Source organism: Corvus moneduloides, chromosome 12, assembly GCF_009650955.1.
Source record: "Corvus moneduloides isolate bCorMon1 chromosome 12, bCorMon1.pri, whole genome shotgun sequence".
In the NCBI taxonomy this organism is placed as follows: Eukaryota; Metazoa; Chordata; class Aves; order Passeriformes; family Corvidae; genus Corvus; species Corvus moneduloides.
In genome coordinates, this window is record NC_045487.1 from 10,877,739 (window position 1) to 10,902,519 (window position 24,781).

General features: G+C 37.2%; 1 protein-coding gene across 7 annotated transcripts in view; it reads right to left on the reverse strand.

The window, feature by feature from the left end:
- Window positions 1–24,781, reverse strand: part of FTO (FTO alpha-ketoglutarate dependent dioxygenase) — a 234,821-nt gene that overhangs the window by 50,751 nt on the left and 159,289 nt on the right. Inside the window, exon 9 of one of the 7 annotated variants that reach the window (XM_032121614.1) lies at window positions 622–949. The exons of 5 other annotated variants lie outside the window; for them this stretch is intronic. In XM_032121614.1, the coding sequence (XP_031977505.1) occupies window positions 888–949 (62 nt within the window). In that variant the 3' untranslated portion in view covers window positions 622–887. Of the gene's footprint in view, window positions 1–621; window positions 950–24,781 lie in introns of those variants that run through there. One more of the 7 variants, XM_032121615.1, reaches the window with a different exon arrangement.

A 24,781-nucleotide genomic window follows, 5' to 3' on the forward strand; every position in this document is an offset into this window, starting at 1 on the left:
AGCTACCTATATTTTAAAACTGACAGTTTTAAACTAAAGGTATCAGATAATGACCTCACGATGTAATTATAGGCTGAAATCAAACATAAGCATCACAAACTCTTCGTGGGTTCATCACATACCATACACAGGCACTCCAAGCAGACCTGGATACCATCTGCCAAAACCTCCCTTGCTCTGTCATCCAGAAGTATCAGATGTCTGTCTTAGTTTTATTTGCACTTTGCCTAGTCAATGCATGAAGTGTGGGCACTCTAATTTCGCCGCAATTGCAAATCCTGATGCACAGACACTTGGAGAACACAACAGAGCAGTGACTACAGCTTCATATCTTTAGAACAAGCCTAATACCCAGACTCCTGTCACTTCATACCAAATTCCTCTCACATCTTAGGAAAAGCAGTTAACCTTTAAGCAAATCCGTGAACTTGGTTTGGAGTCTTTTTGAGCCCAAACTTTATTTAAAATTCTTTCCCAACTATATATACCCTTAATTCAACATCATTGAAATAAAGAAATCAGGCATATTGAAATAATCAAATAAAATCTGAGAAGGGATACTCCAAGCTTTTAATGTAATTTTGACTTTATTGGAAGAGGACAGCTAAGCAATGCATGAAGCAAGCCATCTGTGTTTTCTTTTTCTATTCAGCCATAGAACATTTTCACCTTTATTTCTATGAAATACCATTAAACATTGGATAGCATCTAGCAAAAATAAGAAAAATTCTTCACAGTTGTATCCAAATAAAGAGAGAATGCAATGGCCACAGGAAGCCCTTACCTAAAGTCTGTCAAAGACGTACAAAACCTCAACACTTTGCAAGCCAAAGGGAGGGACCCAGGTAAGTCCCAAGTGAAAGGTCTACACTGCCAGCTTCCTCTCTTCACCTCATTCCTTTCCTCCAGCTGTCATGAAGAGAGGCAAGAAACTGGAGAATTCCATTTCCTAGGAACATAATTTAAAATGGTGGAAATTAGGAAACAGGATTTGATTCATTGTGTGGCCCAACAGCAGTGGAAGATCCATTGTCTGCACGACAGTAAATTAAGAGCAGATGGACAAGACTTTGAACTGGTAGAAGAAAATTTCTTTTACTGCTCCCTTGCACTTGCTTTCCTTTGTTTTAGCTGATTCCTACCTTCTCTGGGTCATTTCTGCTGTCTCTGTATCATGTCAGAACCAGTATTTTAGAATTAAAACAAGGCAGTAGCCACAAAGCTCAGGCAGTAGCCACTTCTCAGAAGTTAAGGACCACACATACACCATTTTAAAATATGCTCCTTCCAATGAGTTACACTTAGGGACTGATGTTATTTAAAGGAAAAATGTAAAAGGTATTCTAAAAGAGTCTAAAAATTGAACATTTTCTTTCTTCCAGTGAAAACATATCATCCCATATACACATGGATACAGTACTTTGCTTGGCTGAGCTTTAGGATAACACAGTGTAATTTTGGGGGCTAGCAGTAATTCTGAAAATTTTTTGGTTCTGCAGTTTACAGATCAGACAATGCTCTTGTGGAAAGAAGCGACAGAGCCTTGCAAAAATTACTGACTTCATGAAGTCTGTTATTTAGCCTATACATCTAAAGAGTGAACCTTACTACGGAGAACATGTACTATTCCTCTGTGTGAACAAAAGTATCACAGAACTTATATAATTACTTACTCAGTTCTGTACATCTATTAAATAATTTGGTTTTCTTTGTACAAACTGCAATTCTAATTTTAGCTTGTCAGTCATAACTTAGCATATACATCACACCATGCTGAAATCATAACTAATACACACACATCTGAATTAAATTACGGGCACAGAATGGCACACTAATTTTTAAGTTATTTTTACAAAGTTCTACTGTATTTCAACAGATTTAGCTCCCACTTAGTTATACCAATACAAGAAATGTCCAGTAAGTTTGAGATGTGGAAAAACAGTTTTTGCATTCAAGCATCCTCTCTCCACTCTTTATGCTTCCAAAACTAGGCACAGTTCACACTGTATTGCTGAATTAGGTGAACCTTTCACCTGAACTTTCATAACAGTTTCTATATTATTATGACTAAGATACTCTTTACCCTAGAAGGTTAAGTTGGCAACACAAATATAACATTAATATGAACAGAAAGAGAGCTATGGTAGTAGCAAAGGTAAGACAGAAAAATGAAACAAGCAAGTTTTAAAGGGCATAAAAGGCCATGATCTTTCTTTATGTGTACAGAAAATGGCTACAACTGCATCAGAATTTTGTTCAAAAAGTAGAAGCTAGTAACTGCTCCTTTTAGAATATCAGCCTTTCTGTCCATGGTTAGGAGCTTGGACAATAAAAGCTGGTTCTGTAACACTTCTCATTTACATAGTATGAACTCTGAGCATAGAAAATCCACAAGTATAATTGTGCATTGCAGTGACAAAAAAGAAGGTGTAATATCCCTATATAACAATCATGTTCAGGAAGGCTAAACACAATGAGAACATCATCAGAATGCTAGAATTCTAGTCCTAGTGTTTTGGGGATAAAGGTACATTGCAATTTCTGTCCTGCCATTCAATAAGTAATAATATGCCTTCCTCACTCAAAACAGAAAATGTATCCAATTTAATATAAAAGTTCATTAGCATTTCCAGAGAATTAAATTAATAGAAATGGAAAACTTGCCGTAGAATTAGTGTGTTAATAGTATATGAACTGCAGATATCTCCTTTTAAATCCAGATAATTCTTGCAGGGATATAAATTCCCATTCTTATTTAATTCTCCGTTGGGAGCCTTATTTTTTTTTTCCCAGGAACGTTTTTTCCATAAAAGTGTAACATTCTGAATACTAAAAAAGAGAAATCTGTGAAGATGTTTGCAGAGCAAGTTTATGCTGAGAATGAAGAGCAATTTGAAAGCTAATAAAGAGTGATGAGCAGTGACAAACACAAGAACAGAGGAATCATTTCATTTGCAGTCCTCGTGGACAGACCAAGGATGCCACAGGCACAAACTTTTCCTAAGCAAAGAATAGCATCAAAAGCAGAAAATATTATTAAAATGGCTAAAACAGAGCTTTGTTGTTACAACGTGCGGAAAACCTCACAGCTCCAGATGTTCCTAACTGGAGTCTACACTGGTTACGAAGCTTTCCTTTTTTTTTCCTATTTTCCAACACAGGGTTGCATCAAACACCCTTGAAAAATATGGAAGAGTTAGGAACAACACCGACAAGCAGAGCAAGCAGAAGCAGCACAGTGTGGTGGCAGCTGCAGCAGCACAGGACTGGCAGGGGATGGAGCACATGGTTGGCACTTATCAAACAATAGAGACAACCACTACAGACCACGGATGGGGGATCTGTCCGTGGGGTTCCACCACAAGAAATGACAAGAAGAACTGTATCTATGACTTTCTCTAATGTTCATAACTCAAAATCTATGACCTTGATCACTTTAGCAGATGGTTTTGCTCTGCTGTAGTTGCAATTAAACAGAGTGTGCCAAAGTGAAGAGCAAATTACCCATGCTATCTATCCCAGTTAAAAAAATCTGCAGTCTTCCAGTATCTAGTGGGACAATATCCAAAATTTTTCAGCCCCAGCCCATGCTGGATTGCCATTATATTTTATGTCAGTCAGTACTTCAGAGAGTCCAAGACCCTTGGCATATGTTCTTAGTTAACAAAATGGAAAATTAAACTTTGTAGCAACCCCCTGCCACTCCCAAAATAAAAGAAAAATTCTATTTACATCAATGAGCAGGAAGTCTGATCTTCCTGTGCCAGCCAAAAAGCCTGCAATATAAGGACATTTGGCTGAAGAAAGGAATTTGAAGTAAGCAAACTAGCCTAAACTCACAATCCTGCATTTCAGGTGCTGAGGAATATTCATAAGGAATACCAATTTAAAAATAACCTCTGATATTGACAAGCAGAAGTTTATTACTTTGACAGAGCCTTTTCAAAAATTAGCTGGCTTTTTGAACACATTATCCTCATGGAAGAAGTGCTCCTGAATTCTTCAACAGACAAAAAATACCACAATCATAAGCCCAGTATATGCACAACCAAAAATTGTATTGCAATGAAACAGTAAGCGGTACCTAAAGACTGTAGCGTTTTCACTAATTAATGACTGTGTATAAGACCCCATGAAGTCTGAAGGACTGCACAAGACAATGTTCAGACAATGTTCTGAATATGAGACCTATTCTTTAGTTCCCAGCTATCAGAACAAAATTTTCTCTGGGCTACGTTGAAAAGGAAGCACGAGTAACATCTGCTCCTTGGTTCTCCAGCACTGATGGATTGGGAATACCTATGTACAGTAGTTTTTACAAATTAAATGCATGAAAACTGCAATGAGTAGACTTAAAAAAATGATATTTAAGAGTAGATCTGAGTATGAAGAAGATATGTAGATAAACTACCTCACTGGCATGAAAAAACTCATGTTAAGTTTTTTGCAGTCCAGATGGTATGGGGCAAACCGAGAGGGGGCATTTATGTCAGAACCTGTACAACAGGAACAAGGATGCTGATATGGTTTCTTTTTTATATATAGCTGGGTAAAGAGATCAGAGAACACTGGAACGTTAGCCAAAACAAGTTATCCAGCTGTACTGTGTTTCATCACATATCAATTTTTACTGAAAGAAAACCATACAAATTTAATCAGTTCTTCATATGGTAATATTTAACATTTTCCCCCAAGTTGTTTGATATTATTGTTTTAAAAGTTCCTTTTCCCCCGTCCTCGAATGCGATGTGTGATAGGGGTGAACACAGGAAAAAGATCTATCCCTGGCAAGACTGAAAGTCTCATTTACAGTAGACTCAGTAATAAATGCACTGGCGTCTGTGTCAATTGACTGTCTCAATGAAGAACAGGTCACCATAGGGAACAGTGCAAGCAGCGTCTACACTTGAACCCCCACATCCTCATCCCATGCCTGTTTGTAGCATCAGTAGAAATTAAATTACCCTAACAAACCTTTCTGCCTCCCCCCTCCCCAAGAAACCGGATTTTTTCCTGATATTTTATACCACACGGGCCTCTATTTTTTTCTGAAGCTATCTTATAGCATTTGTATTGCACTTTTAATTATTTGAAAATATATAATAGAGTGGAGACATGGATCCCACTTATATAAATGCCTATTAAAAGGCCATTTATTCTCTCAGTAACCATAAAACATAAAACACCTCTTAAAAGAATATAATTTCTTTGTTTCTAAGCCAAACACATATAAGAAGACAGCTTGCTCCTTTTAAGTAAATAAAAATGATTTGTATTAAATAAAATGAAATATTGTACGCACTATATAATTTAACAGTAAGAGACATCAAAGTATGCATTACTGCAAGCTAACCCATGCCTCAGAGGTGTTGCAAGCCAAATACTTTAAACGATCCAAGAAACATGTTGTTAGAGAAAAGCAAAAACCACAGCGCGTCATAAACTATTGGTCAGATGAGATGTAAAACCAAGTTCCTAACCATTTGTGGTCACTAAAACCCCCTGGCAATTACTGTGCCCTTAGAATGTTGATTTTGTCCAAACTGGAAAGTTTTTAATGCACAAGTTTTATGCTTTATTCCTGATTTCTGCAGGGAGAAGTCCCCCCTGCCTGCTCTGCACTGTGGGTGCTCTGTCCAGTCCTCAAATGGTTGCAAGGACATGCAAGGTCTTGCATGCAAACACATTCATCTGGGTCTCTACGTGCTCTTAGCCCACTAAAACGGGTGAAACTAATGGGATTTCTTGGAAGTACTTGATAGTGAAATTTGATCCACAGTTTGTAAATCCCTCAACTAAAATGGAAGTATAAATAACATGATTATACTGTAAATAACTCCAAATACGATGATTTAAAAAAATGTAATAATTGAGAATGCACTAAATCCCTTGACAGAATATGAAGTATTTTAAAAAACACAGCAAAAATAACCAGCACAGAAAAGCTTATACATTGTTTGTATCAGCTTCATATGGATTTACACCACCACACTGCATCCATAGTCTCAGTTTAGGAACTGCTCTGTAGTTTTGATCACTCTATTTTAAAAAACTTTTCAGTGGAAGCACTGTAAGCCGAATCAGAAAGCTGATGAGTCAGTACAGTTTGCTAAAAAGGAGTTTCCTCTCCAAGAAGAGCATTAAAAAGTAGTGTAGCTTAGGTTCTAGCTGTGCCAACTGCCTTGTAGCAAAAAAACCCTCCTCTGTCTCTAGCAAGAGCAGTAATTTCTTTTAAAAAATACACCACACAGCAAGGAAATGGACTGTAATCCTATTGATTTATTATCCGTGAGGAGTGAGTGAATGGTGGCATAAAGTGAAATGTGAATCAAAATTGGTGAGTTAAGAGAACCGTTTACAAACACTGACACTGTTCCATAAGGAGAAATCTCCCCAAAACACAACAGAACTAAAGACCTTCTACTGCACTGGAAGCCTTCAGCACTGCATAATCAGCTCAGATAGTGGGGTCACACGACTCCATAGTTATGGAGCTGCTAATCCTGAGGAGGTCAATTGTTGGGACTTCTGCCCTACAGCTGGTCCCGTGCACGAAGAACGAGCTGTGTGCACACAGCAGAGGTGCTGGAGATGGGAAACTGCCCCCACTTGTCACAACAGTTGCACATTCCACCCACAAAAAGCCCCACTAACAATCATGATTTATTTTGTGATGCTTGAAAAAATCTAATAATAAAACAACCCTAACTGAAAAGTAATGAAGCACAGTGGAGTTTTTCCGAATAACTGTGACTCCAAAACATTTTACTTTGTTGATCTAAATATACCTGCCAGGTGGGTAGGAAAACCAGACCCCAGCATATCATCCTTTTCATTCTATTCTTACAGAAAGAGCAGAAAGCACATTGACACATTTCAAACATTTCTCTCAAAAAAGCCACATTAAATAATAAATTTGAGGTGATTTTTTCATACCGTAATGCCAACAAAAAAATGATTGTGCTTATGAAATTCTTTCCTGTAATGTTAATTAATAGTGTCTGAACTTTTGCTGATATCTTGCAAATTAACCTGCACCTGCAGTTTCCTGTGGCTACAGACTTCACCATTGAAAGTCATATGGTGGTACAATAATGTTTAATAAACACTTTTTATTAACCTGTCTTCCATCCACAGTATTATTACAGTCAATAAATGTTACAGCAACATTCATATGTGGCCTAAAAATTGTTATTAATTTGCATTTGATCGACTCCATGTGTCCACAAGCCTTACAGGACTGCTAAGTGCTTCTAGCAGAGAGCTGAAGCTCTTCTGAAGCAGATTCACACCCATTGCAAAACAAAAGGCTATGCCCATTGAACAAACAGCAGTCAAACCCTCCTTAATATCATTGCTCTAGGCGTGCTGGTGAACTATTCACACTGATTGGCATCGTTCAGTTTTCAATAAAGGATTTGCTGAAGTGACAGATACTTGCGGAAGAAAACTGCCAACAGATTTGCTATGTCAGTAATTAAGTATGTAAAGCTACAGATGTTGAACAATAGTGCCTTCCACCAAGATGTATGCCATAATATCAAAAAGTAACCTGGCATCTGGGGCATCTGGTTCCTTTATTTAAGTACTTTTCTTAGGGTTTGGATCTTAATTTTTTACAGTTGACAGCAACGTTATTCGAGCCAGTCAGTGGCATCTGGTTGCTTGGGTGGGGGAAGGGGGGGGTGGAAAATAAGGAGAAAAAAAAAAAAAAAAGGGGAAAAAAAAGCAGCTCTGTGCACTTTAATTAATTGTGGAGAGATTACATGGTCTTCCAACCGTGTAGTTTGTCATCAGAGCACATTACAGATTTATATTAGATGTTTCTCCACAGTGTCAAGAATAATTAAAAAGGGATAGGAAATGATGCCAGCTAGCAATGCTTTACTTCAGCGGTGAAAGTTTTATATTTATTACAGCCAAACAATTTTGTAGTTATACTGTGTCAATTTTGTAGTTATACTGTGCAAGGAATAAATATTAGGTGGGTAAAGCAGCCAATACATTTCAGCTGCTTGAATAATGAAAGGTTCATGTTTAATCTATCAGACCTACCAGAACTGGTGTGACATGTCAGTTATTAATGAAGCAGCATCCCCTTTTCTCATAAAAACATCCTCTCAATACAATAACTAACATATGTTTTTCTTTTCTTCCTAAAAGGAGCTCTGCCCAATTCCTCCTTTTGATTCATGTAAGAACAGACATGCCAACTGTACACAAATTCTTTTGCTCAATTAATTTGCAATACCTTTGGTCTTGGGCTGTGCTAATAGAACAGTGCTTATGTGTACTCAAGCTCTCAATTCACTCATCATAAAGGGCTACATTTCTCTCCTCCCCTGTGCACAGACTCCTTTGTACTTGCAGATGAGAGAAGTGTATGGACCTAAAGGCAGTTTGCAGCCTGAAGAACAATCTCTACCCAAATACTACAGGTCTCATTTCTGTTGTCATATAGACCCATCCACAAACTGCATTTCCCAAATCCCCTCAATATATTTGTAGTTATTTCATGCAGTTTTACTAATGTAGTTTCTGCTGCTTTAAGCATTCTGTATTAAGAAACCAATGCAAACAAGTCGCTTCCTTTTGCTATGAAATAGCTTTCAACCTCTGAGCTCAAATGGAGATTTTCTGTCATATATCAATGCTAAAATGAATTATTAAAAACAGCTGTAAATTGTCCCCTCTACCCCTATTCTGTAATATTTTCCAAAGCACAATGAGAAAATAACTTCAGACAAATTACTACACATAACGGTGATCAAATGACCCTTGGCCCTTACTGTTGTTTTTGCTGAGCCCAAAAGAGACAACAAGCACTCCTGAGTAAAATGGCAGCTTTCCCATTCAGTTCGTGACTTTCATTAAGTTACATTTTAGAGAGGTAAAAATGTAAGAATTCACATCCTACATCTACAGCATAATTTAATTATGTTCAGAGCTCATGAATCAGAGAGCTCACTTGGAGGAAGCTGGAGCATGTCTCCATACAAGGTAGGCAGAGCTCTGGATTGAGATTCCAAAGAGAGTGATGTTTCTCCTTGGCATGCCCAGGAACTCACTAGATGGCCTTGTGTAAATCTCTCTTTCCTTTATGGTTGTGACTACAGAAAGGGCCATTCATGTCATTTAATTTCAGACACTTGGGCATCTGTTCATCACTACACACAATGTTGCCCCAATTAGAAATGGAGTTCTTCTATATGTTATTTTCATGTGCATAGATTTTGAAAAAATACAGTTAAACCCAGTCTTTCATTCTTTAATTGTTCTGACTTCATTTGGGATGTTTAACCGTGCAATGCAGCATTACTGGGTTAAGATACCACACAACTTTTCTGCTTATTGAAACTGCTTTGCCATGCTTCAGAACTGTTCCCTAGCAATGGAGACCACACCACCTGCTTTTGTTTGGTTTTGTTTTCTGCTGAATGATTACTTCATTTACACTAGAAAACATGGCAATGACAATTCCATAATGTTTTGTATCTATAATCAGTCCATTTGGAAAATGTAACCAGTGTGCAATTTGTCTAAGTGGTGGTTCCCTAAACATTGCAAAGCTTTGCAAGGGAAATTTCTATTTACAGCTGTCTTCTAAGCACCTTTTTAAACGCAGTTTTTCCTGTATATCACCAAAACTTGTGAGAAATTACCTGTCTAGATGGCCTTCCTCTCTTTTTAATTTGCCCACAGTAGCAACTGCTGCAACTGCTCACAAAAGAAACCCCCAGGAGAAGCAATAGCAGTCAGTGAGTGAGATCTCCTCTTTGAAGCCCAACTATTGGCATTTTTTTGGCACTGCCTTCTCCCTAAGAGATGAGGAAATATTCTGGGCAAAGTCAAGTAATGGCTGTGTGGAATTCTCAAGAGACTTGCTCTGATTATTTTTAGGTTGATAAGGAATTTGATTGGATTTGAAGAGAGAAGACGGGAAGAAACTGTTGGTCTTACCAAATACGAACAGATTTATTTTAAGATTATTTGGAGCACTGAGAGCAAGCTACAGTAAATAAAATATGAACACAAAAAAAGGAGGAGGAAATTGTTCACAGCTACCTACTGCATTTCACTTAGCTGATGTCTTGCAAGTGCCAGTCAAAACAAAAAAAAATTTCCAGCTTCTCTCAGATTTCTGTGAGTACATGTGCCACTGACAATTCAAAGCCTTTTCAGTCTTCAGAGAATTAATAAACATATTCCAATAGATTTGAGAGGTGCTAAAGAGGCAAAGAGTAGACATTTTCCCTTGTGCCTAGACTCAAATGTCCTTTTATTTTGAAATAAAGAATAAATTCTCTAATCTCAGTACAACTCCTTTGTCATGAGAGACCACCTGATGAAAACTCACTTCTAAGAGGAAAAGATCAGCTATTTACAACTGACAAAGCTTTTGGTTCTGAATCAGTGTATGGTTAATGTCAATACACCAAATATCCAAATAGTACTTCCTGGAAAATTAAACCTGGACCTCAGTGTCTCCTGAACTAGAACTTCCAGCTCAGTAAAAGTCATACATCTAAAATCACTGCTTAATACTACGACTAACCATTTCAGATTCAGGGACTCAAACATCATGAATGTGCTTGGGAAAATAATCTCCCCACCATGCTACTTTGTCCTCTGAACTACTTTTCCCCTCCCTCTCTCTACAGTTTAGTGACAGGCAGACAGCAAGGGCCATTAGTATGGATATGACTGTTACAGTAGCTCCTCCATACTCTGATGATCTGCTTTGATCATCTTGCATCATATTCATTAGAGAACTTTTCCCCTTTCCATTCTGTTGAGGGTGGATATCTCCCTTAAAAATCCCCTTCTCTGATTACTATCAATCATGGGGAATTCATAGGCTGCAATGTAGCTTTCAAATCTCAGACACACAGAAATGACAACGTTCAAATTTAATGCTTTGATTGCATCAATATACAACTGCTTTATGGTCAAATCAATCCACTGATTAACAATATTTTACCACTGACTTGAAATTTTGCCCATGCAGAACACAAGCAAGTTATTAATACTTGTTCTGATTTATCCTACCCTAATCAACACTCAGCTGTCACCTATTTTAACTGTAGAATATTTAATAACTAGTAATAAAAAAAAGGCATTATCAAAGTTTTGGACATCTTCCAAAGCATATTAATTTCTTATGACACCCAACCAGCTTCTCTAAAAACATGCAAAAGCCATTAGTTTGCATGAAATCAATGAAACGGATACAGCATAATCATGGATATTTCTTAAATTATTTCCCACAGCAATGGCTGCCTTATTAATGGCTGCCCCTCACCTTTGTAAGGAGAAGAATTAAAAAAAAAAAGGATCACATCTTTATGTTCCTAGTGGGGTTTACATCATATATAATGACATTAAGTAATTTTTCCACTTCCATCCCACTCTGCTAACATGTGCAGGGGCTGCAAAGGCAAGTAAACACTAGTCTTAGATAAAGACTAACCATGATTTAAAACTACTTCTCTTTGGAGGGGACTTTAAGGAAGAGACAGGTGTGGAAACATTCCCAAGCCAAAGACTTATTTAAAAGGGCCCTGTAAAAATGCCAACATAGTTTTCTGACTTAAGGTATTAAACACTTTGTAACTTGTGCTACAAAGGGATGGTGAATATTAGCAGGATGGTCAATGGGGTAAGAAACAAATTAACTCTGCTTTCTTTTACACTTGTATGTTCTCTGAACAACAGATGAATTCATTTACAAAAATATTTACCACTTAATTTAGACTGAAAAATATCTAAATGTAATCAATGTTGTTGACATTTTCACTAAAATGAAACAAATTAATCGAAGTATTTTAATTATAAAAATTAAGCTCATTCATGCAACTGCCAAAAAAATGAGGTTTTCTTAACCAAAACCATTACATCAGAAATTAAAAACCTCTTTCACACAGATGTTTCCCGGAGTTAAAAACATGCCTGGGCTGGCCACTGCTACTGGGTACCAAGTTTCCCAAAGTTAAGCTAAATCCACCGGACTTTCAGAAGAGTATTTTTCATCTCTCTTCCAAGAAGTGTTATTATGACAAATCAAGTGAAATACATTTTTAGTAATGATAATACATTGTATATTATAAGAGGTCTTCATCAAGATCATTTGTTCTTGATAAAGGATATGTTTTTTCTAGAAAAGAGTTAACACCACTGGTGTTACCATGGAGTGATCTTGCCATCCTTATCTGCTCCCTGTCTCCAGGTGCCAGCAGCACTTCTGTCCCAAACCCTGTCCCTTTCCCCAGATGCAGGAGCTGGACAGTGCAAATTTAGGTACATACAATTAAAATTAAACTGAGATGATTTTAAAAAGTTTCCTTAGGATCTGAAACCATAAGCAGTATACTAATGATCCTGTAAAACCACAGATTCTGGGGGGAGAAAAATGGAAAATGCTTTTCTTTCCGATTTGCCATATAAAATACCCTGAATTTGTTCTTGTGTACTCCCATCAAAATTGATAGGAAGACTTTAGTGGCAGTTGACCCGAATGCTTATCATCTTTTGAACCTATATTTTTATAAAGGATTTTACTGTTTTTAAAGGCCATTGTGGTCTGTACCACAGGTGCTAATACTCTAGTGGCATGCTAGATGATCCAACATATGTTTAGAGTTTTCTAAAATACTTTGGGATCATTGGGGATAAAAGGTGCTACATAGATTTATTTATATACTTATTTATTTGTATTTTTAAACAACAATATTGCGTGTCCCCTATAACACATTTACATCTGGATGTTTGCAGACTGCATGTTTGTTGTTGTGAATGCCTTACCACTTTGTCTCCTTGTGGAAGACACACTAAAAGCCAAAATTTCAGTAAAAAACCCCCAAATTTAAAAAAAAAAGTAAAAACATAAGTCCACAACTCACACATTTAGATTTCAGGCTGAAAACCTGATGGACTCATACTGAATTCCCAGTAAATCCTGTCCTAGACACTTATGAAGAAATGCGTAGATACAAAGGTAAAAGCTAATTATGCAGTACAATGTTTAAAGAAGGTTTATGCCAGATTTCAAAATACGCACAAGCACTTCAGAAGTAAACAGCTTTATATTGTATTCCTTGATTTCAAATAGTCTAAACATTATAGCATTGATGTGCCTTTCCACTCACAGCCTTTGCAGTGCACCTCTTGACCTTTCAGCACTCAAGAGTGGGGCTGAGATAACTAAAATCTGGGAAAGGTAGTAAAACACCGAGCACATAATAAATTAAAGACTTGGAAAATTGTGGTAATAAGCCCTTTGGGGTAAGTCTCTTAAAGCAGTAGCACTGTTTAACACTACTGGAACAATTCTTGTTTTATTTAAAACTTGTGTTAAGGAGCTTCATCTACTGCTTAGATACAAAATGTGTTTCTGTTACAGTAATGTCATTCTATTTCAATGAGTTTCTGGCTTATTTCATAATGTCTTTAGATCTTTGTCTAAATAAAAAGACAACAGCTTGGTGAAATGTTTAGTCCCACATACACAGAAAGATAAGTTACTCCTTGCACTGAACGCTTCCATTCTCAAGGCATGAGGTTTGGGGAAGAAAACCACATGAACCAGTTGACTAAAATGAAAATTAACTTTGGCAAGGAGTCTCCTGGGATATCTTGTTTGTGCAAAGCCATATATGAGTGGGAACCACAATTACTCTCTAGATCTCACCTACACTCATTTTTAAAAGTGAATGCTAGAGAGAAGACTGCTCCCACAGAAAGGAAGAACAACCAGAACCTGGAACTGGATGATGGAACTACCATGGTAATGAGCAAAAAACGTAACTTACAAGGAATGCCTGACACCGTTAAGAATATCTGCATGAAGCCCTTAGGGAGCCTCAGTAAGTCATGAAAAATACTGATCTTTCATGGAAATTTAGGAATGCAGAGATGGCGGCTGTGTGCATGCAGAAACTCTGGGGAATTTTGCTTTAAACTAAGGAAGTTGAGAAAAACTGAGGCACTGGAAACCTGAGACTATTCTTTAGGTCTTTGGCATCTATCTGAGGGGAGGCAAGAGATGTACAGCTGGGGAAAAGACCCAACCAAAAGCTCAAATACTGAGGCCATTGTTATATGCACTTAATGGAGGAGTTGTAGTTACCACTACAAATCTGCAATGAGAGAAATTGATAAGCAACCATCAATTTTGCACCATATGAAAATCAGAAATTAATAACTGTTAAATAACTTATAAAAAAACTAGTCCCAGGTGACTGTCTAGTCTATACTTCTGCAGTGGGACAGCACTGATGTAATTATCAGTATTCGTGTTCTCAAAACAACTGATGTGAAAACATGCTAAAGGTGTCAGTTGACAAATGATAGCAAACATAGATCAAAATGAAGCAAGCAAATTGGCAGGAAAAATGAGTGACTGAATTGCCTGAGGGATCACACAGGTGTTAGATATATGACCATGTGAACAGAAATTCATACAAGGATTCACACAGAGCATCTTTTTACCAAGAACATTTTTTATCTCTTCACCATTATAAAACTGTCAACTCACATACATTTATTAGCGCTCTAAAGGAAAAAAAGCAGAATGACTCATTGCTATTTATTAGTTTGATATGTTAACTAGCAAAAGAGAAAAAAAATCCAGATATATTAAGTATGTGGAGACTGCCTACTCTTAATAACTCTAGCAAATCTTTGATCTATGTTAATCTCGTGTTATTGTAGTAAGCATGAAGGACCATCATTCATCTCACATGAGCAAGGCACTCTTGCATGTCATGATAGATTTTATCAAGAAGAAAATGAAGTCAAAGGTGGCTGTCAAGGCACTAGGGTTTTCAGTGAGTGGAGAACCTCAGAATGGGATTTTTAACTTGCAGAATTTGATGGAGGAAGGAAAGAAATTTAATTACCCACTTTACATACATGGTACTTCATTGATCACCAAAAAGCTTTCTTCATCTAAATTTGCACAGGAAAAATTCTCACCCAGGTGGTTTACCAGGCAGAGGGAACTTGCAAAGTAATCAACAGTAGTTCAGTGTACAAATGAAACAACGGGGTAGTTTGGTATTGGGAAAGATGCTCTTTCATTATTCCTTTTAAATGTTACAGAGAGATGGGATTTGAGCACAGCAGTAAATGCAGGGCATGAGAATGTTGACAGGATATTAGAAGGAATCCTGTGGTGGCAAAGTCAATGTAATTCTCATCACTCCATAGAAACAGGCCTATGGTATTTTATGACCAGTGAGTACAAATAATATTCACTTTGGCTTTTAGCACAGTAGTGACTGGCAAAAATAAAAAAAATTCTTTTTAAAATAAAAGTCATAAAATGGTATTTTTTTTTTCTTTTTTTAAACTTTGGCAGGCTATGCCAAAAAACACCCAAAATGTTAAAATTAGAGGTTCATTTTTGCTTGCACTCGAGTATCACTTTGGGGTTTTTTTACTAGTCAATGTTGCTCTACAAGATGACACAGGAACGTTCTCCCGGACAAGCAGCAGGTACTGAAGGCATTCCACTTCTGCTGAAGTTAACCAGAAAAGTATCTAATTGATCATTACTGAGAGGAGTTATTGTCCTCACTGTCTGCCACAGATTCAATACAGGTCAGGTGATCATTAGGCTGTGACTCAGCTCATCTGCCAGTAGTCTTTAGTGCTGCTGGCAGCCTTATTCCAGTGCAGTTTCCAAGAAGTATTTGCACCAGGACTTTAGAAAGCAGCTGTGCAGGTATTCTGAGAGTTAGTGAACCTTTGGAGCTCACAGATTACTCCAGGAAAGCAACTAAAACAGGGCTGCAACAATCTAGCATTATGATTGCTTATTTAGCATCAAGTGAACACAAGTATTTATACCACGATCTTCTGAAGTCATCACTAAATGACACTGCTACCAAAATATCAGCAAGGCAAGTTACCCTGACATTGTACTAAACTCCTCTGACTGCAACAGTATAGGCATTTAATTTCTGCTATATAAAATGTTAAGCCTGTAGGTTTTCAGGTTTTGAGGCTTAGGGCTGAATATCTATATTAGAATTAGTACTTTTTAGCTTCTTCTTTCACCTAATGTGTTTCAAGTTTTCAAATTATTAAAAGAGAAGCTGTACGTAGACAGAAGAGCTGACATCCCATTGGTAAGGGACTGGTTTTAGCTCTGTGCTAAGCTTCAAGAGGATGTAATGGGTAGACAGTTCTCTGTACCTGCTGCACAAGAACAAGCTTCAGCTACAGCCACTCTCTGTACAGAGGACAGTGCACAGTGGGCTTCCCATCACATCACCATGTACATGCTCTCCCCAAAGTCACAAGTACCATAAGATTAGCATGAGAGAAAGAATATATGTTGAAACGATGATGAAACTAGAGGTCCACACATGTATTGTGTTCATACTACTAACACATACCCTAAAATTACATGAACTAGGAAAATAGGTCTATATTTAGCTGTGGATGTTTAAAGGCTTTTTTTTCCTTCCCCACCCATCTTAAAAAAACCCCAAACACATCAATTCTCTTATTCATTTTCTCACACTAATGCATTATTGACTACAATGTACCAAACTTGCACTTGCAGTCTAACCCACTATTACAGCACCTTGTATCAGTACTTTAAACATTGCTTAACAAGAAAAATATGTCAATATACAATGAAAGCCGTCATTTATGCTTTCAAATTGAGGAAACTGCTGCAAGCTATGTTGTAAATTACCCCCAAGAATGTTTAACTGGGCAAAATAAAGAACAAATTTTAGTGACATCAGACGTGACTTGATTCATAATTAGCAACACTTAACAATATATTAACTTTATCTCCTTTCTATTCCAGGACCCTTTCAGTCCTAAGCAATGTTTTGCATATGCTACCATAAATCATGTCTCAGATTTGTCAACGAACTTGGAATAGTTTTGTTATTTGTGAAAATTACAAAGTGAACTCCTGGTTCAAAAATGTTTTGATAATGTGGAACAGGGTAGGTGTGAGCTGCCTGATCTCAGCTTCACTCCAGTCCCTCTCAAACTGAAAAAGAACTATAATTAGTATCTATGTAGATGTCCATCGCTTCATTAACTGATGCCACTGACTGGTGGGGCCACGCCAAACTGATCCAAACTAGGTCCTAATGCCAAGTTAGCACTCTGCCTAAAGCAACTGTCAAGTAATGATAGATTGGACAAATCTGATTGCTCTATCAAAACATTCATCTCAAATCTTGATTAGTAAACCTATTGAATTATGATTAATTCACAAGACTGCTGCTGACAGATAAGGTACTTTATCTGACAATGTGTAGTAGTTGCTTTGCCTGAAGCAAAATAGCTCTGAAGCTGCTGGTAAAACAAACAGTATCAACTACAATGCACTGCAAAGGATAATGAGGCTACACACACCTTTTAATTTAATAAAGGCTGATCTAGGAGAATTTAGCTCCAGCCACAGAAACATAGGGAAGGGAAGATAAAGGCCAGGAAATGACCGAAGTGGCAGGAGAGGAGGTAAAACTGCCAGATTGAAAGTATATAGAGATGCATGGGATAGGCTGCAGGGGCTTTTGGGGCAGCTAAGACTAATCACAAAATCCCAAAATTCCTGACTCTGAGAAAAATCTGATTCCAAAATTATGGCATACGGTGTTGGTTTTACTGTCTCCTAGGAGAGTGTGACACTTACATGAGATGTGACATCGTCTACTTTGCAGTTCCAGTGAATAAAGCAAGAGGTTAAACACTGAAAATTGTATTCAGCACACGAAAGAAGAAGAGACTTGCTTCAGCGTTACTAAAACGATCTTAAAATAATATCTTGCATGATATTTAATCTTTCATAAAATTAAATAAAAAAGAGAACAAATCTATTGTGGTTTTGCAACTTTTAAAAACCATCTACAACAACAGCACTTTTACAATTAGTGAAAATAAAATGTCATGGATTCATCAAGCTTCTTTCAATGCCACCTCTGCACACTCACTATGAATTTGTCCCAGGCTCAGTATATCATAACAGACGTTCCATTACAGGGTAAAGTGAAAACCTACCAGTTTCAACTCAATTTCACTGTCCTGATACCTGCATGTGCACAGGGGCAGATCATTAGAAAGCTCCACATTATTTGAACTTGTAGCACAGTCACTGAAAAATGAGTATTGCAGTATTTGGCTCTGACTTAATGAAGAATCTACCTCCTCCAAGTCACTTGTTAGCTTATCCTGACCTAATAATTTTACAAAAACCCTAATGCACTATAATTATGTTTCTCCCCAGCCAGTATTAACCTTTCTGTGACTCTTTCTTCTTTATTCTCTCTCACACATATTTATTTATTTTACCTAGCCTCTGTTAATCAATGTGAACTGCAGATGGGGTCAAGGAAAGCTACTTCCTCCTTTGATAGCCTCCAATGCTTTCACTCCTGGGGATAAAAATGCTTTAAATGGAGTTATATTCTAGGAAAATCAATATATGATTACTGCAAAGATTTGTATCGATTGCCCTGTTGCATTGCAAAAAGGCTAAAGAAAAATTGCATGGCACATTCCCTTCATTTTCTACTCCAGAGAACTTGCTGCAAATATCTTGACCGAGTAAGAAGTATTGGAACTTTATTTAATAACCAAAACTTTTCTTTGTTTAACCCTGCTACTTGTGTGTTTGTTTACTTTGGGGAAAAAAAAAAATAGCCCCACTGACATCTCTTTTCTAATACCTAAAACCAGAGAGCTACTTGCGATCCTGAAACACAAATGCACAGCAGCAAACATCCAGCTTGCAATAACTTCACCCGTTTTGCATATTTCGTAATAACAAAAAAAGCCCTCCAAACCCCAAATTCCTATTTTCACTACTTTACCAGAATTGTTCATGCTTCTTCCTAGCACAGACACCACACCAAATATTCAGGCTGGATCGTGTTTTCACAGACTTTAGTGGTGGTGGAGCTGGGTTTCCTGACCTGGTTTCATTTGTCTTGATGTAACCAGAGTTAGACTTGTGTTTCCCCACAAAAGTCCTAAGAACTGGAACTAGGTTCAAGTTCGAAGAGGATCTTATTAAAATTCCTTACAGGAATATAATTTTTTTTTAACACATCCTTATTTTGCAAGAATGGCCTAAATGCTTTCAGCAAATTGTTTTCAGGCAACGGTCTCTGTAATCTTGTTTCTTGTAGTGCGTATTTTTCATTTCCATTATGTGGCATGCTATCCAAATAGGATACTGGTTTTACTGTTTGAAAGGATAATTAAAAGTTGCTAAATAAAGTAACACACCACAATATTTCAAAGTCACTTTGGATGAGTTCTCTGTTCATCAGTTTCCTGAAATACATTATTTACCTCTCAGTAAGATGTTCAGAGATCTACGGCCAAAAAGTAATATGGAAGGACTAACATAATGATGTTTGTATTAGTGAACAGAGAATGCGAACATAAAACTATAATTGAAGGTACCGAATTTTTACCAAAATGTGCAAGTATTTCCCTCTGTGCATACAATTTCTTGGAATCTTGCAAAGAAACAATAGGAACTTAAAATTTACAACTATCGTATTTATTGCTTTTATTTCTCCAACTCCACTGGCAAACCAGTTAATCTAGTTCTAGTATCCTAATATTTAAAAAGGAGTTGCTAGTCAGTGTCTTCTGCTTCCTGTCCCTCTCCTTATCCCTAATATATTTCAGTTTTGAAGAAGTAAAAATATCATAGTAGATCCTTCCGTTACTTACATTGTTCTGTTTCAGGAATACTTTAAATTATTTCAAGTACATTAAAAGATATTTCATGGCATGCTCCATTACTTACCTTGTAGAATCCCTCAGGCTTTTCCCATGTTGCTCATTTTCATTATTAATAAATTCCTGACACTAAGTTTCTTTTTTTTAACACACTGCAACTTTTTCTCTGAAGTAGGTGCTGAACATACAACAAATTAATGCTAAACATTCTTACTAATGGACAAAGTGACATAATTTACACAAAGAAAGAGCAATACTAAGCCACATCTGACTCATAAGACTAATTTTCAGGAGTCTTCCTTCTACGGACATCCATGTGCAAAAACCAAATAAATTCTGTTCTGTGTGAAGAGTTTCTAACAGCTCAGTAATTCTGATGTCTGGCCATTTAACTGTTCTGGTGGGAGACAATAAAGCCTAGGAATAAAGTTTGTTCCCAGATTATGATTTATGTTAATTTCTAGGTGAATGAAGGGTCCCAAGTAGTCTAGTTCTATAATTGCACTTTTGACATTTCTCAAAGAGTGCCTGGGGAAGAAGACAGGCACACCTTTTTATGGAATGTATATATAAGAACAGTAAATCCATACATGGTACGTGAACTCCTGTGAAAACCTGTCTCCTTAAACCAGATTGTTAAATAGAAGGTTTTAACTGCTGAGCTTTTCAAAAATTTGATTCCTTGTGTTTTCCAATTATTTTTTTCCTGCAAGACAATCTTACCCCATTCCAGCCTGTGCTTCCCAGCCTCATGCACTGCTACTGTATCCCAGTGCTACCCAAAAAGAGGGAAAGCAAGTCCCTGCCAGGCAGGTCTCCACCACCGCCCCAGTGCGAGAGTCAGTCACTCCAAGGCTACTGCAGCACCTATCTGGAGCAGCTGCCCAGACACAGCACTGGGGCCTTGGCATCACAGCTAAGAATCCCCTTCATTCATACCTAGAGACTGAATAAAATACTATTTGTACCTGCCCTGTCCTTACTCCCTGTGTATCTGCACGTGGCCACTCCTGGAGGCAGAACAGGAGTTTGATGGATCCTTGCTCTGAACTTACAGCACTACTCCTGTGTTTATCCACCTGCCCATGCTGGCAGGCAGATGTTCTAGTGCCAGGAGCAGTGATTCTACACCTTGCCCTGCCCAACTTCCCTCTACTTTTCAATGTAAAATGGGTTACAGACTAGACATACATTTTAGGATCAATTTGGTTTGATGTTTTTTTGGATAGGTGTTCTGCTAGCAGAATAATACGTGGAACATGCACTTACAGTCAAAAAGCTAAGGGAAAGAACTCAATTCCTATTATGACATATAAAATATATATACAGCCAGCACCACATGCCCTTGTCTGAAAAATGAATTACACAACTTAGTGTAATTCACATATGCAGAAACTTGCTCCTGATAAAATGAAGTAAAATATACTTTTCTGTATTTTTAATAATTCTACTATTACCTATAAAAAAGTAAACAAAAATAGCTTGAATAGGATAATGTATATCCATAATGACTGGCTGTCAAAACATCCCTTAGATCTATAGATGACTTTTGCTAAAACAAATGGAAAATTATATGTAGCGTTTCTAAGCTGTGTTTCTCAAATTACTTTTCCTGCCAATTTATGTCAAATTCAGTATGTTGTTTTACAGGAGAAAATTAATTACCAGCAAAAAAGCAAAGGTTCTTTTATCTTCTATATCATTCTAAAAATTCCAGCCAAGTATTTGCAATCAAATTTAAAAGTGTGCCATTACATACTGTTAGTTTATCTCCACATGAAAACTTTAATGATCAAATAATTTAAGATTGTCTTTTTAATAGGACAGATCTTTACTGAAACCCTAACCCTGCCTAATGCACATGTGTACATTGTATAAGAGAGACAATATAAGATACATGTATAAGACATTTAGTGCAGCTCCGGATTTCCTTCAGCAGAGACAAGCAAAGCTCCAAGCTATCCATCTAAACAAGACTTAGTTCTGAATTACACCTTCTTACCTACCTGACAAAAGAATGTCATGAAGAAGAAAAATAGCCTCAGTCCAGCTTTTCAGCTACTCCCCAAACTCCTGCGAGAATCAATCATCAGCTAGCGTTAAATGTCTTTGTTCCACTGAATTCAGTAGAACTGAAGCAGCTCACACTGGGTGAAACCCTAGACAAGACTTCTATATGAATGAACTCTGCTCTCTCATAAGGACAAGACATTTATGGAAAAGCAAGATGGTACAAAATGGGAGCAATGCTCCCTTCTGTTGGATGAGCCCTCTGAACGAGATGGGGATGCGTAAGGTGACAGTAAGCAAAACCTTCTCAATCCCCTTCCCTCTCAGTGTTTTTCCCCATTCTAAAAAACGTAGCAATCATCCAGTTAGGCAAATCTAACTATGTCTTAATTTGGAGATTTTCATACTTTGCCAGCTAACTACCAAAAATGGCAGCACTTTCACCCTGCGTTTTCAAACTGTATCAATGGTCACCCACCAATGCACAGCCAGTCCCAGAGCACAGCACTACGTGTTTGGAACATGACTCTGCAGATCAGTGAATTCTCCATCATTTGATGAGCACCAAGGACTGACCACAATACTCAGAGAATGGCAGTGCTTGTTAAAGTAAATGTGAAGTGCTGTAGCCCACAAAACAAAGTCAGCGAGTACGCAGAAGCTCTCCCAGACAGGAGGGCACCAGTGGATGGTCAGTGAATGCCAGATTATCATCTCCATGAGAAGGGTAGTGTTAGGCTCTCCCAAAATAAAGTTTCATTTTAATTAAACCTGATTAAAGATATCACTCAAAATCTAGAGTAATTATAACCAGGCAACCTAGCAAAATACCCTGGGCACTACTAAACAATTCCAGAATAAAGGCCTAGATTTAAAAATTCCAGTAATACGTATGTATAAACACATACACACACTCTTTTCAGCACTGACTCACGAAAGGAGTATGTTAAAACTGAATATAGAATCAAATACATGGAAATTTAGACCCCATTTGCTATATACATATGTAATTGCTATTCTTGTATAATCTGTGACTAAAAATCTGGTTCTGTAACATTCAGAAACAGAATTTCTTCAATGTACAAAACTGCATAGTTTATTAAATAAACACAAACTGGGATATAATGGCATACATTTGTTTTCATTACAAGTAGTAATGCAATATTTCTCTGAGGCTTACTACATTAGCATTTCTCTCCATGTTCCAAACGCCTTTGAACTTTCTGAAAAGCTACATCTGTTAGCTCCCTTGTATACAGCCGAAACTTACCAAGTGAATTAACTTTTAATATAAATTGCTTTGTTCACTATTAAGATTGATGTTGGACACACTGTACTGTAAGTTGCAAACTGCAATTACAATTCACTGCAATTATCTCTGGTTGTTAATAGCACAAGATAGCATGTCACTTTCTACCAAGTGTATAATTTATCATCTGGTTGGGGTTTTTTTTGGTTTTTCCCTTCATGAACTCTTGTGGTATTCCAAATGTATAATCTTGTTGTATTTATTTCCCAGTGGTCCAACAAAATGCACAGCAAGTGCTGACTAGAACAAACTAAAAGGCAGTGCTATTGACAAGCCGTCACTTGAGCAGTAATGAACACTCTGCCTTTACTTTCACCTCACCAAACTAACAGCTTTAATTTATGATAAAGCAAACGAGAGACAACCTCCAGTTTTATTATACCCTCAGTGCTGTTTCAAATCAAGTAATTAGAAGGTCAAGAGGCAGGTCTAGAAAGCCAAACACAAATGCAAGCCCTCTGCACTGACCTTTTAAAAAAAATCTTGACTGTTCAAAGAGCATTTTATCCATCCCTCTTCTGCAGAGCAGTGTGAGGCAGTTTTTACCACCGTAACCAATCTGAAACAGTGTAGTTCAATTCTTTGCTGAGTAATTCAGCCCATATGTTCAGAGAGATACCTAGCAGACAATGTCCCTTCTCCAGGCTTCTCTTTAAAAGAAAGGTACAGGTGAGATTTATAAGCATACTTTTTCAACAGAAACTTTCACTTTAAAGGGGCTTTCTTTTTAGAAGTACGAGAAATTTCATGGGATACCATTAAAAAAAAGTGAAATATTTGAAGCAAATAAATACGAAAAAATAAATCTGTGTTACAAAGGTGAGCTTAAATCCTCTAAAAGCTTATTTGCAACTTGACAAGTAAACTATTCCTAGAACTGCTGAAGAGCTAGTTTTTCTTGAATGTTTAGACCAACTGGAAGAAAAGCACATAACTATATTTGGTCTTTGCACCATTGTTATATAAATATTTACAACTAGAGAGATATAATTATGCTAATGCAGCATGTCTCCATTTTCATTATATGATATAATCTTGAATTTAAATTTCAGTCAAAAGTAACTCATGATACCTTAGAAGCTATTGAAAATTGTTCCTGAGCTGTATACAATGAAATCTACACAATTAGGCATTCTTATTAGGCAACTGTTTGTCTTAAGCTACATCAAAGGATACTCCAATGTATTATTACGGCTCTGTTAAATGGTGATTGGAAAATTACTTCCCATTAAGAAACTGTTTTTGCTGAGCCTTTGATGAGTTGTCCTAGACTACCTTCACAACTTCAGATAAATTGCTGAACTCCAGCCAGGTCTGAATAAAAGGCAAAAGCTGTTTAACACAAATCAATAGTTTTAGGAAAAGATAAATCGGGGTCCAACTGAAACAGTCTGGGGAATGAGTCTAAGTACACCTATTTGGACCAAGGCTCTTCTCTTCACAGAGTGCTTGTGGAATATATGCTAGCAATCTTCACAATACCTCAAAGACAGAACTTTTGCCTCATCCAAAATATTTTTGTTCCATCAGCAGTGGAACAACAGTTCCCACTGACAATACCACACCAGGGATAGAATGGAGAGTGCCACTTGCAGACTTGTGCCACACTAACTCTTGCACCATGTTTTTCTGTTACGTAAGTCTTGTAAAACTATCAAGCCATTAGATTATATTTCCTTAGCTAAATATGATGGTAGAATCTATACACAGAGGTTTGACTGCTTACATCCAAAACTA